The sequence below is a fragment of the Opisthocomus hoazin genome, chromosome 5 (assembly GCF_030867145.1).
Source record: "Opisthocomus hoazin isolate bOpiHoa1 chromosome 5, bOpiHoa1.hap1, whole genome shotgun sequence".
NCBI classification, from domain to species: Eukaryota; Metazoa; Chordata; class Aves; order Opisthocomiformes; family Opisthocomidae; genus Opisthocomus; species Opisthocomus hoazin.
In genome coordinates, this window is record NC_134418.1 from 58,573,028 (window position 1) to 58,588,458 (window position 15,431).

General features: G+C 38.3%; 1 protein-coding gene across 5 annotated transcripts; it reads left to right on the forward strand.

The window, feature by feature from the left end:
• Positions 1-262: 262 nt before the first annotated feature.
• BDH2 (3-hydroxybutyrate dehydrogenase 2) lies at positions 263-14,514 on the forward strand. Of its 5 annotated transcripts, XM_075421431.1 has the most exons (12): positions 263-467; positions 1,495-1,648; positions 3,688-3,768; positions 5,205-5,283; positions 6,894-6,929; positions 8,439-8,535; positions 9,064-9,172; positions 10,330-10,390; positions 11,026-11,139; positions 11,675-11,733; positions 12,007-12,099; positions 13,306-14,514. In XM_075421431.1, exons 2-12 carry the CDS (start codon positions 1,532-1,534, stop codon positions 13,357-13,359), a joined length of 900 nt encoding a protein of 299 aa, XP_075277546.1. In that variant the 5' UTR covers positions 263-467; positions 1,495-1,531; the 3' UTR covers positions 13,360-14,514. The 5 variants fall into 5 exon arrangements, with proteins under 5 accessions (XP_075277546.1, XP_075277550.1, XP_075277547.1 ...); XM_075421435.1 differs by lacking the exon at positions 1,495-1,648; XM_075421432.1 differs by lacking the exon at positions 6,894-6,929 and having other exon boundaries at positions 264-467.
• The last annotated feature ends 917 nt before the right edge of the window (positions 14,515-15,431 follow it).

Here is a 15,431-nt window from a genome sequence, read left to right on the forward strand (position 1 = left end):
ATCATAGCGTAATATTCAGTGTCTATAGTATTCTTGCCACTTCCATCATTATTGTACTTCTTGTCCCTGTCCTCTAACTTTCTGCAATAATTGCTTTATGCAGAAATTTACTGTTGCTCAAGTCTGTCACCGGTGTTTTGATTAATTCTTCTTTCTGACTAAATCTTTGTCAGGAAACGTTTGAAGTCTAGAAAATAGATCCTGCCCACACACCCTCCACTGCTAACTAGATAGAATATTGACATTCAAAACCTAAGATCATCTCTGTTAAGAATTAAATCATCATTATGAGATGAGAAAGTCATACCTAACAAGGATATCTGCATTGAATGCATCATCCTTGTTTTATAGGAAGAAAGCTCTGTTTTGGGAAGCTTTTAAAGATATTGCTAGCCAAAAATACACAGCTTCTAAATACTATTACGGAGTTCAGCACTGCAATGTCTCCTTTCCTGCCACAGCTGTAGGTATGTAGGAGCAATTTATTTCCTGACAGTGGTAAGTGCAAAGCACTGGTTTTTGTGTGGTGGGGTTTTTTATTTTGTTTTATTTTGTTTGTTTTTGGGTTGGCTGGGGGGGTTGTTTTGTGGTTTTGGTGGAGTGAATTTTCTTTTTTGCAATTTCCCACTATGGTTGAACAGTATTTCCTTTGGCTATCAGCTTTTTTTTTTATCTCATCCATTTTGGTGTTCTAATAAATGAATTAAATTGACTTTTTCCTTACAGAAGGGGGAAACAAGGTATGTATACATGTACTTCTTTTATATACAATTTCAAGGGTGTTTTGTTGATTATTGCTTGTTTGGAACATTTCTGGAGACTCAAATTTGAAGACTTCTGGTGTCAGTTGAAAAACAGGAACCTATTGCAAGAGGTCTGTCTGAATTCAGTAAGCAAAAGGTGTTAGGGACAGAAGAATAAATGCTTTTAGAAAACCTAGTCATTAAAGATTTTGTTTACTGGGAAGCTGATTTACAAAGTCTTAAAAAGCTATCATAGTTTAGCAGAAAGACAAAATAATATTACTGAAATTTGTGTGTGCGTGTCCCAGTTTATCCAAACAATGGGTTTTCTGAGGAAAATGTGCCCAACTGAAGTTCAGTCAGGATTCCGCATTCTTTAAGAATACTGTCAGGGTAGCTTTACGTCTGGTGTGAGCTTATAACTAAATTGGTTTGTTCTAGAATTTTCTAGTCTGATATTAACTCTGCCTTCACAAACATAAGTTAAACCACCGGATGAAGATAAGTTGGTAAATCACCAGTTTAAAAAAAACAAAACAAAACAAAAAAAACCCAAACAACCACACCAACAAAATTTATCATGCAAGTATCATTCTAATTTGGAATTTGATAGCTTATATTATTAAAAAGAGTGTGCTTTAGAAAAACATGCTTGTGGCCTTTTCTGCTGGGAATCCTGTTGATTTCTTGAATTCCTTAGGGGGAATGGACAGCAATGCTGGTGACCCTTTTTTTGTCCTTTCCTGTGCAGGAGAAAATCACACTTGTAAAACCTTGACTTTCACTAGATGGCAGCTTCTCAATGTTTCAACAGGAAATTACATTTATATAGAGACACTTACCAGTTAGACTACAAATCCCAACAAGCACATCAAAAAAAGTGTAACACTTCCTCATGTACAAAGGTCAGTCCACATAACGAGCTGTTTCAGATCTCTTGGTGAGTGACTGTATTAATAGTTATTTTTAAATGCGTCATAGAATTGATGTGGCAAATGATCATAAAAACTGATTGTTAGATTGAAAAATGTATTTACAGTGCATTTTGCTTCTAAAGTGTTAAGGTGATTGGGGGAAGTACTTGGACCGATCGAGGTGTTTTCCCGCTGAAAACATGTGACGACAAAGAATAAGAAAAAGCTTCATCTGCCTTGAGTGAACACTTTGAGATCATTGAGATACTCGGGACTTGCTATAATAGAACCTTTCTCAGAATTTTATGTGTGAGGAGTTCCATTTTGGAAAGCTTGGTACATTGGAGAGGCAGTGCAACCTAGCTGTGTGTGTAATCTCATTTTGCTCAGTTAACTTCGTATTTTTCACCTGTCAATCCAAAAAGGTTATGCTAAAACAGGCCCGATCTCATACAACAACCTAATATAGCCTACTATCAGAGGCAGCCAAAGAGACGCCTTTTTACTAGCCAACCTAAATGGTGATTTTAAGGTATTGTGCTTTCCCCTAAATAGGAAGGTGCATCTCAGTTACTGTTTGCTTAGGAGACTGGTTGGTTGGTTTGTGCTTTTGTTTCTTTGTGTGTGTGTGCATGTGTGTCCCAGTTATGGGGGGAAAAACCTACAGTGAAACATTTCAGTGTCTTGAAACATAGTCTGTAATTCTGATTTTAAAACAAAGGAGATAATGTTTTTCATATTAAAATGGAAAGAATTTTTCAGTTAAAAATTAAAGATTTGTGGAACCTCTAACTTTCAGGGAAATGGTTTTGCTGCAACTTGTCAGGAAAAGCTGCTGGGAAAACAGAATTTCTTGTCAAAATCAGATAATGTGGTTTAAGATGTAGGACACTAAATTTGACTCAGTAATCTGAGTCACAGCGTGGATTTGAGGACCTAGCACTGGCTGCTAACCTAGGGGAGATAACAGCATCCTTATCTTAAAATTCACTGAGAAGTACTCTATGTTGGATTCATCGTACGTATTGAAAGGTGTGAACTTGAAGTCTTTATACGCTCATAGCTACACAAACAAATTTTGCTCTGTGGATTATGTAAGTGCAAAAAGTTTTGCTTATTGGGAACCCTGTTAACAAACACTAGATATCACACTCTGACTGGAACACAATGACCTTACTTTTTAGGCAGTTATTTAAAACATCCTATTAAGTATCTTACTCCTTAAATAACCGAAAACCCTGATGGAAACTTTTGAATCCATAGAAGTGAGGGGATGGCATTTGCTTTTACTTGTTTGTCTGCAACTACATGCTGTGTTTCTTTAAACATAATGCAGCATTAGCAAGCGTGTGCTTGGGCAGAAGAGGAGGGCTACATTTTGTCTTCTGGCTACTACACATTGAGTAAGGTATTTCTATATATAGTCTCAGCCTCCTAGAGGTTCCCTGCTGCTTGCCCCAAGCATGCTCAGTTCCCTGAGAGGAAGCAATACGAGGGAGGTGAGACAGGACAGAGCTTCATTCCTCCTCACCATCCTGCCTTGTTGGAGCTGGGAATCTGCTGTGCTGGAAGATTCCCAAGATAATTCAGAGCAGACACCGAGGCCAGGGTATCGTGTGGAATTTATTGCAACCTAGGAAGTTGTCGAGTTTGTAGTTTAAGCAGAGTAGAAGACAGACCTGCTTTCTAACAACACAATGGATCATGGAAACACTAGATTATAAACTATTATTATACTCCTGTTTCATCTTGACTTTTTCTGTTTAAGGAAAAATAAGGTCCAGTTTCTGTTATAATAAAGCTTGGCTTTTGAACTCAAATGCCTTTTGATCTGGTTGAGGCAGTCCCCCCCTCAGAACTCTGGATGACTTGGGGTCACACTGCAGCCAAACAGGACAATCTGTGATACGATTTGGTGGCAGAGGTTCTCTGAATCATGTCTAGTTTTTGGAACGTATTTGCATCTGATTGTCAGGGAGTATTGTTGGCTCACCTTTTCGTTAAAGATTCTGTGACATCTGTCTGCACAGGTCAGCAGTATGGGTCGGCTTGATGGGAAAATCATACTGGTGTCTGCAGCAGCACAGGGGATTGGACGAGCAGCTGCTATAGTAAGTTGGAAAATGTTTGTTCTCCTGCACCTAAGCGAGGTCTCTAATGCTAGGTTGTCCAATGACACCTGCACCAAACAAGTTCTTGAATTAATAAACCATAGATGAAGTGAACTACTCACTGAAAAATTCACTGTATCATGTATGCTTTGTGCTGTTTGAATTTCTGAAAGTCTTCAGCTCTGAGGGGTGATATTAGGCAAGGATAAGGGCAAGATCCGACAACAGCTGCAATGGCTTTTCTAACAATACCTGGCTGTACTGTCTGTACGTTTACTCCGATATCTCTGCTGCTTTATTTTGGGAGAAGGTAAGGAGGATAAGGGGAATACTTCCTGTTATAAGGCTGGATACTGCAAAGATCTACAGCAGAACCAAGATGTTTTATCTACATTAATAGCTGACATAACCAAGTCTACATGATATTAACAGCACAGCTACAATGTTGTTCATAGTGAACAACTGTGAGAAATCCTTTGCAAATTTTATTTAATTACTGTTGAACAGAATTCAACCTATGTCTTAACTTTCTGATGAACTTTTAATTCCTTTTGACCTGTTCTTCTTTTGCTACTTCCTTTTTCCATAGCAAATAGAGAGACGAGTAGAGTTAGCTCAGTAATCAACAAGCCAGAAAAAGCTCCTGTAAGGAGGATTTTTGCCAGACTGGTTAGTAAGTAATTTTCCTGATGATTTCACATTGTAAATACCCAACAGGCCACAGAAGGCTGGCATGTTTAATGCCACTATCCTCTTAAACTGCACTTGAGACACTTAGTTTGAAGATTAGGGGCTACAATGCCCAATGTCAGAATGCTTTTGACATGGAGGTTACTTTGTTAGCTTAGCTATTGATTTATCAGTAATCACAATGCAGAGAAAGCAGATTTTGAGGGGAGCACCAAGAATGAAGGAATATCTCTGGTTAAGTATCAAAAAAAAGTCGTGCTGCTTTTAATATTGCTCTATTCCCATTATTCGGATGCAAAGTATTTTCATAAAGTTTATATACCACCATTCCTTTTTCAGGACTCATGCCTTTACCTGTCAAATCACATAACTTCATTTAAATCCAACAATGCAGACAATTCTAGTTCTACATGTTTGTAACATGCTTGCTAATACACATGAAGCTAATAAGGGCGACAATACCAGTTGTCTTAGTGTGGCTGCTGTTCTCATGCTTTATTTATGGATTCCTTACTTTAAGGAAAAGATTTTAAACCTGTCTTATGTCATGTATATTTACTTAGCTGTCTCCGGGAGTAATTGATGCCCATTACTTCCTGACATGTCCAGAATGAAAAGTGAGAGATCCAACTGTCTTCAGCCAACTTTTATTTCAAGCCAAAAAGGAAATGAGAGGAAAACAGATTTTCTCTGGTACAGTCTGGAACATCTAAATATAAACTGCTTCTCTTACTTGTATTATTCAGGCTTTTGCTAAAGAAGGAGCTAAAGTTATTGCTACAGACATCAATGAGTCTAAGCTGCAAGGACTGGTGACGTATCCAGGTAAATGACCTATAGTAGGCATTAGTTTAGCTCTTGCAAATTTTGTTGTAGACTGGCTGAAATGTAATTTGAGGATAGGGCAAACTTCGAAAGGCCAGAAAAAATGGTAAATATCCAGACTAATTCTTTAGATGTTGGCATTGCTTTATTCTGTGGTGTGGAATGGCAGAGATTTAGTATGTAAAATACTGTAACATCAGCATATCAGAGTATTATTCCAGGCATGTGGAACAACTTTGAGTTTCTTGTTGATTTCTGCTTCCCAGAATGGCACCCATTTCAATTACTTTTTGAGATCACTAGGATAAATTGTCAAACATATCACTCTAAAAGGCATGGGATGCTTTTCTCTGATCACAAGAACTAACATCCAGCTGTACAGAAAGTAGATATAGTGACTTGTATTTTTACAGTCCATACCTACTAAGGAATGCATTGAAAGAACAGCTGTCTAGTAGAATTCACATGTCTTCAGAAACTAATTCCACCAATACTAGATAAGCCTGTTCTGTTTGTACAAATGCTCAGGCCTGATGCTTGCTTTCCTACTGACATCACAGGAACATACTTCAAGGACCAGGTTTTACATAGCTGTATTTCTTAATCATTAGTGACACAAGTGTGGGACATTCAAAAAAATAGATTTTTAATAAAATCTTGAAATAAAAACTAAGACTTTGATATATTGCACAACTGACAATGCTTCCAACTTAATTTGATGGAAGGAAGTCGATTTAATGAGTTCCTATTACAGGGTGACAGTCAAATATGCAAAAACATTTTTCTCTGGCACAGCTTTTAGAGTGAACTTCGGTCTCTACTGACTAGAGTTCACCACAAGCAATCTCTTTGTAATTCTTTAGGAACTTCAGGACTTTCCAGGTTCGTTCTGAGGGTGTTTAGGAAACTGTTATGTTTTGAACTGTGCATTTTTTCCCTCTGCTAGTGTGTTCACAAGGAAAGAGGTAATTTTCCATATACTCAGAGCCATTTCCATCCTTTTGACATGTGATTAGTTAAGCTATAATTCATCAAGGCTTGGCACATTGTGATCTTTGAATTTTATCCAGGAGAGGTAATTCTAATGCTGATATTAATCACCAGCCTGTAGTCTAATTACATCGTTACACAGAAATCTCTTCAAAAGTGTCTATATCATTTAATTAAGGCATGTAAAGCCTGTTCATGGATTTGTCAGTTTGGCTTCAAAAGAAACAGGTTTTTTATCCATTTTAAATCAAATTCTCCTATAATTCAGAGATCACTCAGATGCTTTACAGACAGCTTTACAGTATTTCATAAAATCTTGTATGTTGGGTGAAACCTCTTGAGGCCATTTAGTCCTGCCTACTGCTCAAAGCGGGTTTGGCTAGAGCAGATTGCTCAGGGCTGCGAGTCAAGTTCTGAACATCGCCAAGGGTGGAATTTCCTCAACCTCTGTAGGCCCCTGTTCCAGTGTGATGACTCTTGTAGTTTCAAAATAATAATGATATTTTAAAAACAACACAAAAACCCCACCAAAAACCAAACACACCTTATGTTCAGTCAGACTTTCCCCATGTTCTAACTTCTTTCTGTTGCCTTTCATCCTTCCACTGTGGGCCTCTCAGGAGTCTGGCTCCATCTTCTCTACAGTCTCTCAACAGGTAGTTGTAGACACTTACTGGTCTATGTGTCACTAGTTGCATGTGACTAAATTGTGTTTTAAAAAAAAAGAAAGTTTTGAGGAACAGGTGTGTTCTGCATTGGATGTCCCTTCATCCTAGATGCAGGGTGTGCTGTGACCAGGCTGTGGCAAAAGGGTGATCAGCAGCAAGGCTTAGTGCCCTGGGAACCTAATTGTATCTAAGTGAATTACTGGAGTACACCCTGATTCCTTCTTTTCCACTCATCCAGGTTTCCTTTGGGTGAAAAGTTTATGTATTTGAGAAGGGGACACAGCTCAATCTCTACACACAGTATGGAGTGAGGGTGCAGGCAAAGTGTACCATGAAGTATCCCTATTCCATAGGAAGGACTCAGCCTTGACATGGGTGAGCGAAGCTAGTTGTGTTAGATTACTGGAAGCTACTTAAGTAAAATGAGATAAAATAACATGTAGATTATATTATATCATATATTACAGCTCATCTGGAAGAGCAGTTCTTTTACTTTGTTCTTTTTGCTTCTGGCCAGGGGATGGCATGGCTGTGGCCCTAAAGCAGTTCTGCTAGAGGATGATTCTATCGCATAATGTTCGGGAGAGTTGAGCCTGACCCTGTTTTGCAGTAATTACGTTTTTCGATCTTTCAGAGATAGTTTCTCTGGACAAAATAGAAGGGATTTTGCCTTTTTTTTTTCTTTATCAGTGGCTTTCTTGAAGGTACAGCACAGACGCAGCCAGTGCTGTGAGTGCTGACAGTGAGAGCTGTCAGAGGTTGAAATACATAGAAGCTTATAGTGAAAAGCAGTATGTTTCCAATCCTCTTCTGTGATTATAAACAAATAATTGCAAAAACGTGAGCATCAAGTTTTTAAACTAGCCTTTATGATAGAAGCCATCAATCTGTTACACGGCATCTTCATTTCTATTGTCTTGGCTATGACATCGTTCTAGGTTATGTAATCTACTGGCTTATGCAAAATCACTTTTTCTCATTAATTAAATGGTATAAAGCTGGTTCATCATATCCTCAACTATGCATGGATAGATGGCATGTAATGTGGTTGTGGCTAACACACGTAACTAGTTTCAAGTAGTTGTTATTCTATAATAGTGGGCATGAAAGCTTGTTATGATTATACAGGCTCTGTAGTTCTCCAGTTTAAGAGCACAGTGGAATTCAAATTTGTTGGAAATGTTTTTATGGTAACTACATTAGCTTATTTGCATGTGTGATGCTGTATGACAATCAAATTAGCTGATCTATTTTTTCATTCCCTTCTGAAATCTTAAATACCATGCCATGCTTTCCATTGCTGTCTTGATTTAACTATTGCAATGACTTAATCATTGAGTGTAGCTCTTGCTCGGTCTCCATGTCGTGGTGAACCACTGAGAGTGGACTGTTCCTGGCAGGGCACTGACGAATTGTAGATTCAGTCCTCAGCGCTTCAGAAAAATAAACCGCTGATCCTTACCCAAATACACTGAAATGAATACCATGTTTTTCTAGGCATTCAAATACGGGTTCTGGATGTCACCAAAAGGGAGCAGATAGAAAATCTGGCCAAGGAGATTGAAAGGGTTGATGTCCTCTGTAACATTGCAGGGTAACCAGCTTCTGTTTGTTCCTATTTCTTTTTACAGTTTTCCCTGTCCTCTGGAAGTAGTTTCTTTTACTTGAATGCATTTTATTTCTTTTGTTTTGAAGCATTTTATATCTTTAATATAAATTTTCCTATGTTTTTGTCAACTCTGAACTTTTTGTGCGTAGCTGTGTTACCCAGGCCAAGACTGAATGGCTCTGGAATTCATTATGTTTTCCACACTCTCTGGGTGCCCTGTACTGATGGCTTTGGCCCTCCTGGCACAAGTGAGCAAAGCTGATGGTCTGACAGTGCTCTCTCTTTTTTAATTTCCCTATTACTAGACATCTCTGCACATATCTGATCTGTCTTGTGTCCCTCATACTCATCAGAAGAAATATACTGTTGCTTGCTTTCTTCAAAAGAGCTCTTGTCCCTCCTTTTTAAGGTTGGAAGGGTTAGCTATTACAAAATAGCAATGGGAAAAATATGCATAAAAAGTTATAGAAATGGAAAAGACAGGCAGTGATCCACTCCATGCACTTGTTCTAGGTTTGTTCATCATGGAACAATTCTGGAGTGTGAAGAGCGAGACTGGAACTTCACTATGAACCTCAATGTTCGCAGCATGTATCTAATGATCAAGACATTCCTTCCCAAGGTAAGGCTTGGTTGCCCATGACTTTTGGTCTCTGCTGCATTGTGTTTGAAGTGTGAGAGGTCTAAGTTGTTGCCACTGTGACAGCATGGGGTTTGAGGTAAAAAGGCAAGTGTGCTGCTTTGAGTGATTTAGATTATAGCAATCCTACTCTAAAACTTTCTCTGTATTGTGTAATCCTTCAAGTAGAAAATCTCCATAAAGAATATGGCAGAGAAGATAACTAAAATCCTTCATATGCAGAGCAGTGAGGGAACCCTTATAATACAGTACTATCGTGTTATACTATAGCACACAGCTGCACAATACCACACCTACAAAGTATTTATAAAATATGTATATTTGTATGAATTTTATGCAAATCTGGAAACTATCTTGTGAAGCAATTCAGTGCCACTGATGCCAACAAGCTGGTTATATCAGAACAACAATCCAGTTAGACAGTCTAGCAGCTTGAGGACATCTGTTGTGTTTGACATAACTAGGTTCAGGACTACAAATATCTGTGGGTTGAATAAGGTGTTTGTATTCCTGTGAATGCAAAGGCCAGAAATGGAAGCTGTGACTGTGACTGAATGATGGCTGCTTTTTTCAGTGTTGTTCCAGTCCTTTTTGTTTGTTTTTTGGGGGTTTTTTTGGTTTGGGGTTTTTTTTCTTAGCTGATCTTCATTTTTCAAAAGTTATCTGTAGCAACTTTGGGCATCTCTGATCTTGGGATGCATAAAAAGGTTATAACTTAAAGAAATGTAACTACAATTCAAAGACGCTAGAGTTGTGTTTTAGTCTTCTCCAAAGCAAGAAGGGTGTGAATGGGATCAGTGAATTGCTGCATTGGTAGATGGCATGAGTAGACGTCTACATAGGGTAACTTTGGTGACAAGAGGGCAATGCTTCAAACGTGTCTAAGCAGAAAATCCTTTCCTCTCATAGTCTTCACCTCTGAGATGACTTAAGAGAACCTAGTGAGAATTTCAGATTCTGCTTTACTACTTCAGTCAATAGATCAAAAAGAGATAAGCACCTATTCATGCCAATTAAGCTTTGTTACCCTGTGTATCAATTGCATGTAGGGCTGTCCTGCAGGTTGTTATGGGCTATTCTGCTGGACCTGCAGCTGACAACATAGTTTGCATTTGAATGACATAAGTATTCTTTTGCAGATGCTTAAACAGAAATCTGGAAATATTATAAATATGTCTTCTGTGGCATCCAGCATTAAAGGTCAGTAGCTTGCTAGAGAGTTCCTTATGTAAATCTATAAGATGATGGAATACAACATGAATATTGCACAAGTTTAAATTTAGAGGACACTGCCAATCCTGTGGAGGGATGCAGCTAAAAAAAAGGGAACACATCAACTTGCACACACGTGCAAGGACACGGATGAAAAATTGTAGAAACATTTAAGATTCTTGCCTTTTGAGCTTTTGAATCTGTGTCCTGAATGTTTTGTAGCATCCCTTTTACTAGTTTGTATTAACAAAAAAAGGAACTACTTGCAGTGATATGTTGCTACATATGTTCTTCAGAGAAACAATGAAGAAATGACAATTGCATAAGCACTGTAGCTATGCTTCCCAAGGAAACCTGGTGGTGACTAACAGATGGGTCTCTGCTGCTCCTGAATCTTTGCTTTGTTAACTTTTCTAGACTATTGTCCAAACTTAGACTATGGAAAGATTGTGCGCTTTACCCTAGCGTATGCCTGAGTAGAATCCTGGCAGTCAGCATTCTAGTTAGCCCGCCCTTATGGAGAGACTGTGGAGGAAATGGTGGAGTCCAGAAGCAGCTGCATATTGAACAAACTTGGTGCTTTTTTATGTTTCTATGCTGCTTTCACATTTACCTTCTTTTAGGAGTTGTGAACAGATGCGTATATAGTACTTCAAAGGCAGCGGTTATTGGTCTAACAAAGTCTGTGGCTGCTGATTTCATAGAACAAGGCATCAGGTGCAACTGCATATGTCCTGGTAAGTTTTCTTACATCATTTTGTAAACTTGGAGGGGATGCCAAGTGGCCTGATTTAGTTTGACATGATTAACAAAGAATAGACTTGCAAGTGGCAACTAAAGTTCCTAGCAATCAAAAAGAACAGGACATGCTTGAAACACTTCTGAGATTTGAGATTTAAAAGTTGTTACTTTTGTTGTAGAGCTGTATGTTTAGTCTGTTAACCCAGCACATGCACGCAATGTATGCATTACATAATATTTTGATGTTGATTTTCAAAGATGTAGTCTGGAAGTTAGAAGCAAGCAAGGGCTAGCTGACAGGATAGCCATTGTCTGACCATCTGAAAAGTATTGCATTGAATTCTCAAACATTTTGCTTCTTATTGAAATTTGGTCCTATGCTATGTTTATAGTTTTGCAGTCTTTCTCGTGAATCATACTATGAAGTTACACATAAGTGTTAAGACATACAAATAGAACCAATGAATGCATTTTTTTGTCGTGATAATAGATGCAGTTGATTTTTAACATTGAGTTTTAAACTTTGCTTAGGAACTGTTGACACACCATCCTTACAGCAAAGAATCAAAGCCTGGCCTAACCCAGAACAAGTAAGAAAGCAATTTATTAGTTTGGTCATGTGTGTACACATATTCAGCTCCCTCTGGAGAGAAAAAAAAAAAAAAAAAGAGAAAAAAAAGGCAGCATTTCTGCCCAGACTCAAGAATGTCCCTTATTTCAGATTACCAATGATAACATAACCCAGTGTACTAAAGGAAGTTGTGGCTTATGGCCTATTTCCAGTATTATTTTTTACGTCAGACTAATTAGATTAAAATAATTGCTTTATTTTTGTTATATACCAAATGGTCTTGTTTATCTAGGCATTGAAAGACTTTCTAGCCAGACAGAAGACTGGTAGGATGGCTACTGCTGAAGAAGTGGCCCATCTCTTTGTGTACTTGGCCTCTGATGAAGTAAGTATGGAATGGTAAAATTTCCTGTCACGGAATCCTGTGCTCCTTTGCTGCGTGACACTAGAGTGAATTTGTTTAAGGAGGATTTATATTGTCTTTGAGCTGGATTATTACAAAAATAAAAACTAACGATCATTTACTGAGTTCAACCTACAATACAAAAATTACTCTGAACGTTGACAGTGATTGTTAAGGCGTTATATATTTGATACCACAGCCTGGTGGTTTCATGTCATCTGAGCAAACTGACTGACCCCAGATCATCCTGAATGACAGGAGAAGTGGGCTTGTCTGCTTTTCCAAGTTTGCACCATGGCTAGATCATGTTTTAAGGAGGTAGAATGTCATCACCTACCTTCACTACTCAAGAGCAAATATTTGTGTAGAACTGCTGGAAATATTAGCTAAAAGGGCTAATGCTCAGAGTGAATCTAGCCTTTTGGCATAAGGGAAACAGATCCCCTGAGGTTATAGACCCCAAACTCTTAATGACCACTGCAAATACTACCAATGCTAATGAGCACACATCAAGGTTATTTCAGATGCCATAAACTTACTATGAATCAAAAATTGGACTGGATTCCTCTGGACTTGTCCAGTGGTCTTACTGAGCGTAACAGAATACTTTAATGGAATTAATTCAATCTTAACATTGCTATCTGTCAGTAATCTTTCTCATTTTCATCTTAGTTTTAGTGTTTCTGTAAAGCTGCTGATTTTTTCCGGTCTCATCACATGTAGACAGGATTCCAGTTTTCCAATATATTCCAGTACGCTTCAGTACTGGCATACAGAGAATGTCAACAGCTCGGTTGCTTACCTCACTTTTCTGCACCATCTAAATTTTCAGTTAAGTCCCCATAAGATTATTGGCTGACCTGCTCAGCTGAACAGACCTAATAACATCACAGTGTGAGGTATTATTCCTGCAGGTGAGGATATCTGAAGTCTAGCTTATGTGAATTTGTACACTCGAGGTGCATTCTCATCTTTATGCCTCTAATAATACTACACTCCCCCAAGTTAGCTGAAAGGCTTCCATTTCTAAATTTGTTTACATATTATTTGTTCAGCTATTTCTTTAAACAAAAAAAAGTGCTTGTATAAAAAGAAAGCAGTTTTTCTAATTCAAAAAAAAGTGTTTCCTTGTGCTTAACAGCCATGAAAAATTAGTTAAAATTATTGTTACTATTAATGTAATTTCAGTCTGCCTACATGACTGGTAATGAACTAATCATCGATGGAGGATGGAGCTTGTGATTGACCCTACCTGCAAATGGAAATTCATCCTATGAAAAGCTAAAAGTGAGAATCATCTTTCTCAGTTAAGATAGCTTGCAAAGATTTAGTTCACTCATATGATGTCTTTCAAAACAAATTTGGTGCATTTTTACTGCTATATCATCTCTTTCTATATTGATCTTACTGATTCACTTTACCTTAAGTAGTGAAATGCTAGAGTAAAACATACTTCACGTGGGTTTATTTAAAGATAACTCCAAAAACATGAAAGAATAGCAATTTAACATTTAATATTTCAGAGGACAAAATACTAAGTAACAAATTCTGAGTGCAATGAATTAAATACTACCTTTATTCTCATCCTGCAAAGTATTTGGAAGTTAATAATTCACAATTAGATTTCCTACTAGCATTGATAGGCTATCTAGAGAGAACGGAGCTACTACTATTAAATCGGCCAAACGGATCCTGAACTAAGTGTGGTTTAAACAGAAGGAAGCAGAAATAACAGAAAATTTGAAGATTTGAATGTTTGAATCATTTTTTTACTGGTAATAGATTAGAGAACATACTTTCAAGTACAGTTTGCAACTAGTATGTTCTGTTTTGCAAAGTACTTCAGTAAGTTCTTTCTGCTCTCTAATATTATTAGCAAAATGTTTTATAACTGTAATAGCTATAGAAAAACAGTCTGAATTGTTGAAAAGAATATATCCCAAGCCTGACAACACTTACAGATCTGTATTGGGTCTGGCTGAGATGGACCTAATTTTCGCCATAGCAGCCCTCATAGTGCTATGCTTTGTGTTGGTAGCTAGAAAGGTGCTGGTAACACAGCAGTGTTCTGGCTACTGCTGAGCAGTGCTTGCACAGCATCATGGTGCACTCTCCAACATTTTCCCCTCCCTAGCAGTCTGGGGGGTGGGCAAGATCTTGGGAGAGGACACAATCAGTGCAGCTGACTCAAACTGACCCAAGGGATATTTCATATACCGTATGATATCTGCTCAGCAATAAAAGCTAAGAGAAAGGAGGAGAAGGGGCACTCGTTATTAAGACATTTGTGTTCTGAAGGAGTCACTCCATGTCCTGAAGCCCTACTTCCTGGGAAATGGCTGGATATTGCCTGCTAATGGGAAGTAGAGAATAAAGCTTTTGTTTTCCTTTGTTCCATGTGCGGCTTTTGCTTTTGCTTTATTAAACTGCCATGAGGGGCTTTTTCCATCTTGTTTTCTCATCCGCCTGTCCTGCTGAGGACGGGAGTGATAGAGCAGCTTGGTGGGCATCTCGTGTGCAGCCAATGTCAACCCACCACAAGGTCCAAAGCGGGCAGTGCAAGACAACTGCACTGTAGATACGTGGTGTATGAGCACATGAAATGTCCTGCATGTGTAGTAAAGAGTCACTGTACATGCACAGCTAGCTTCTCCAACTGCACTGTCCATTTTCCAGATCCTGGGTAAGTTAGGTTGTTAGAATCTGGAAAAGCACCAAATCGCAGGGCAGCATGCTACCTTTGGAAGCAGCAGGACTGGCCACTTTGTGGAGTTTGGGAGGGTTGGGTTTTTTTTTGTTTAAGCACATAACAATTCTAGACACTGTCTTCATGAAGCAAAAGTGATGAAGAGGAGCTTGCTCTAATGTTTAAGACTAAAGCTTGTATCATGTAGCGAGCATAGAGAATCATGTGTACTTTTACAATCAGTTAGAAAATGAGTACATCAACTAGTGCAAAAGAGGTCCTCGTGGGAGAAATAGAGGCCAGAACTGTTTCATTAATCATATAGATCACTCCTAAAATCATCTTGGAAGTATCATTACTGTATCTTTTTTTTCCTTCTGTGTACAGAAGGTATTATGCAAGACCATTGCCCTGGGTAGGCATGGATGGGGGTGTACGTGGAAGAAGTATTCTTATAAATACACAGGTGGATGTTTGTGAATATGCTTCACTTCTGGCACACAAGCAAAAGGAGTGGGTTTTACCACTCTAGATAGAGCAAATATATTCCTCCTCAAAAAGATATACTAATATTGGATAAATATTGTCAAATCTGTATGCTAGGTGCTAGGCTTTGGTATTCTCTTCC